The 2,294-nt window shown below is 34.8% G+C and overlaps 1 protein-coding gene across 1 annotated transcript in view; it reads left to right on the top strand.

Moving 5' to 3' along the window:
* LOC107451702 (cytochrome P450 3A25) overlaps positions 1-2,294 on the top strand; it is a 42,124-nt gene that overhangs the window by 18,193 nt on the left and 21,637 nt on the right. The window contains exon 6 of the mRNA XM_016067878.3: positions 1,594-1,682. Coding sequence (XP_015923364.2) covers positions 1,594-1,682 — 89 coding nt within the window. The remainder of the gene's footprint in view (positions 1-1,593; positions 1,683-2,294) is intronic.

Genomic DNA, 2,294 nt, shown 5'->3' with positions numbered 1-2,294 from the left:
CTTCTTTCTTTGTGCAAATTAAACTTAAGACTACATACTTTAATGCTGTATGTATAGAAAAAATTATTTTTTTAGTATTGAAATGAAGTTTAATCGAAACATTCAACCAATTTTTCTTAATTTCATGACCACTGTATTCAACATATTTTCAAAACTATTGTTCACCATGTTATCAGCTGCATAAATACTTGAAACTCTGAAAATAATCTTTTTTTAATATAACAATTAATGTCCGATGGCCCATTGACTTGAAAAAATATTCTATACATATGAAATTGACTGTGGGCGGGGCTACCCGACTCTCCCCTAGTCCAAATTTGAGACTTCGTAAAATCGTTAGTCAGCATTGCGGCCAACTAGAACTTCCCTAATTGTCCTGATAAACCTTGATAATTACAAATGTCAAAATTAAACCAATGTTTGTTTCTCCTGTTATCTCATAGCACATTGTCCAAATTTGAGACTTCTATTTTTTAATAACTTGTTATTTAACATTACAGCCAAATTTAAGCCAAACACAGCTAATTAACCCGATAATTACGAAACATTGTAAGGTAAGCTTTTTTTGTTGAGGTCACCTCCTCCAGCCATTAAGATAGAGTCAGAACGTGAAAATCCGATTATTAGATCTCAAGTTACTTCGGATGGTACGCGTTTCTTTTTCCAACTCACTGAACATGGGAAATGCGATTCGTCTCGTGAAACTATCGTGGCAACGGGTTTGAACAATCCCGAATAACAAAAATTGGTAGAACAGGAACTCTATCAGATATTTAATGTTTTAATTAATCAAAACATTTACGGGATTCTAGCTCGTACTCTTCTAGAATCTAGTTAGTATCTAACGCTTATCTAACTGACACTTTACTTATATCAAGAAGAACTACACCGAAGAGCCATTACATTATGACTACCCTGCTAATAACATGTAGGACCACCTTTAGCTCTCAGAACTGCTAGCACCATCCCCTGCAAGAAAAACTGTTGCCATGAATCAGTAAACCTGGTATGCAACTGTGTTCAAGTAGCTACAGACGTCAGGGATTGTTCTATGAGGATTATGGGTCCTAATGTGCCCCATGAAAACATTGTTCCTGGGCGAGAAACCATGACAACATTGTTCCTGGGCGAGAAACCATGAAAACCTGGGCGAGCCCATTGTTATAGAACGAGGGTGGTCATAATGTAATGGCTCTTTGGTGTATAATACACATGGTTAAGATTTCTATAAGAAGCTGCGAAAAGCTAATGTGCTGATAATTGGCATAAATCTAAAACCAATATTCTTGTTCCTCAACAGATAACCATTTTTTTCCTTATTCAAGACCATTTTAATTTTTTTTGAAGAAGAAGAAGAAGAAAATGATAACTTGTAAAGCTTTACTTGATATTTTTACGTATTGTAAGTTTTGGTTCAGATATTTTTCCTTTCATAAAGACATCAAAATTAGACATTTATTGTATGATTCTTCAGTATATAAAAGTGAATATATTTCTGAATGAAAATGTGAATAGAAATTTTTCTCTAAACTGATTATAATTTAGTATTATTAAATTTTGAAATTGATTAAATTTTAATTTTTTTCCCTCTAGATTTTGGGCATATTCAAAGACTGTTCCAAAGTACTAGTTCAAAATTTCAAAACATCTGCACAGAAAAAAGAACCAACATCTGTGTTGAGGTCAGGTGTTTGTAAAGTCACCTTAAATTTTTTTAAGACGTATTTCTTTAAATATATAATGTCTAGTGTTGACTTCTTAATTTTGGGTCTTAAGAAAAAGCACGGAAATATGAATCAGATTCAGAGAAAAGTTGTCTAGTCATCTCAAAGTCATCTTTCGTGTCAAAGTCATTTCAGTCAAAGTCATCTTTCGTGTCACTATTTCCTTATGCTTCAATAACAGCGTCGCAAAATGTCCGTTTTCCGAAGGTTTCTGCAATCTTTTCACTTCCAAACTTCCTGAATCAAAGTGGAGGAAAATATCCTGTTATTATATATACAGTTTCTAGTAATGGCATAGCTCGAATCTTGTAATATATATAGACGGAAAAGGAAAGCATTGAAACACCGCAGAGTTGTCAGAGGAGAATTTTAATGCGATCAGTGCAAGAGCTGTTTTTGTGGGGTCTGGTTCATTTCATCGACAATCACTTCATCGACAGTCCATTTCATCGACACCACTTCATCGACAGGCCATTTCATCGACTAGGTCATTTCGTCGACAGGCCGTTTCCTCGACAGGGTTGTTTCGTCGACAGGCCATTTCGTCGACAGGGTCATTTCGTCGACAAG

Source organism: Parasteatoda tepidariorum, chromosome 7, assembly GCF_043381705.1.
Source record: "Parasteatoda tepidariorum isolate YZ-2023 chromosome 7, CAS_Ptep_4.0, whole genome shotgun sequence".
NCBI classification, from domain to species: Eukaryota; Metazoa; Arthropoda; class Arachnida; order Araneae; family Theridiidae; genus Parasteatoda; species Parasteatoda tepidariorum.
The sequence above is the reverse complement of the archived record's forward strand: the minus strand, read 5'-3'. Positions and strand labels throughout refer to the sequence as shown.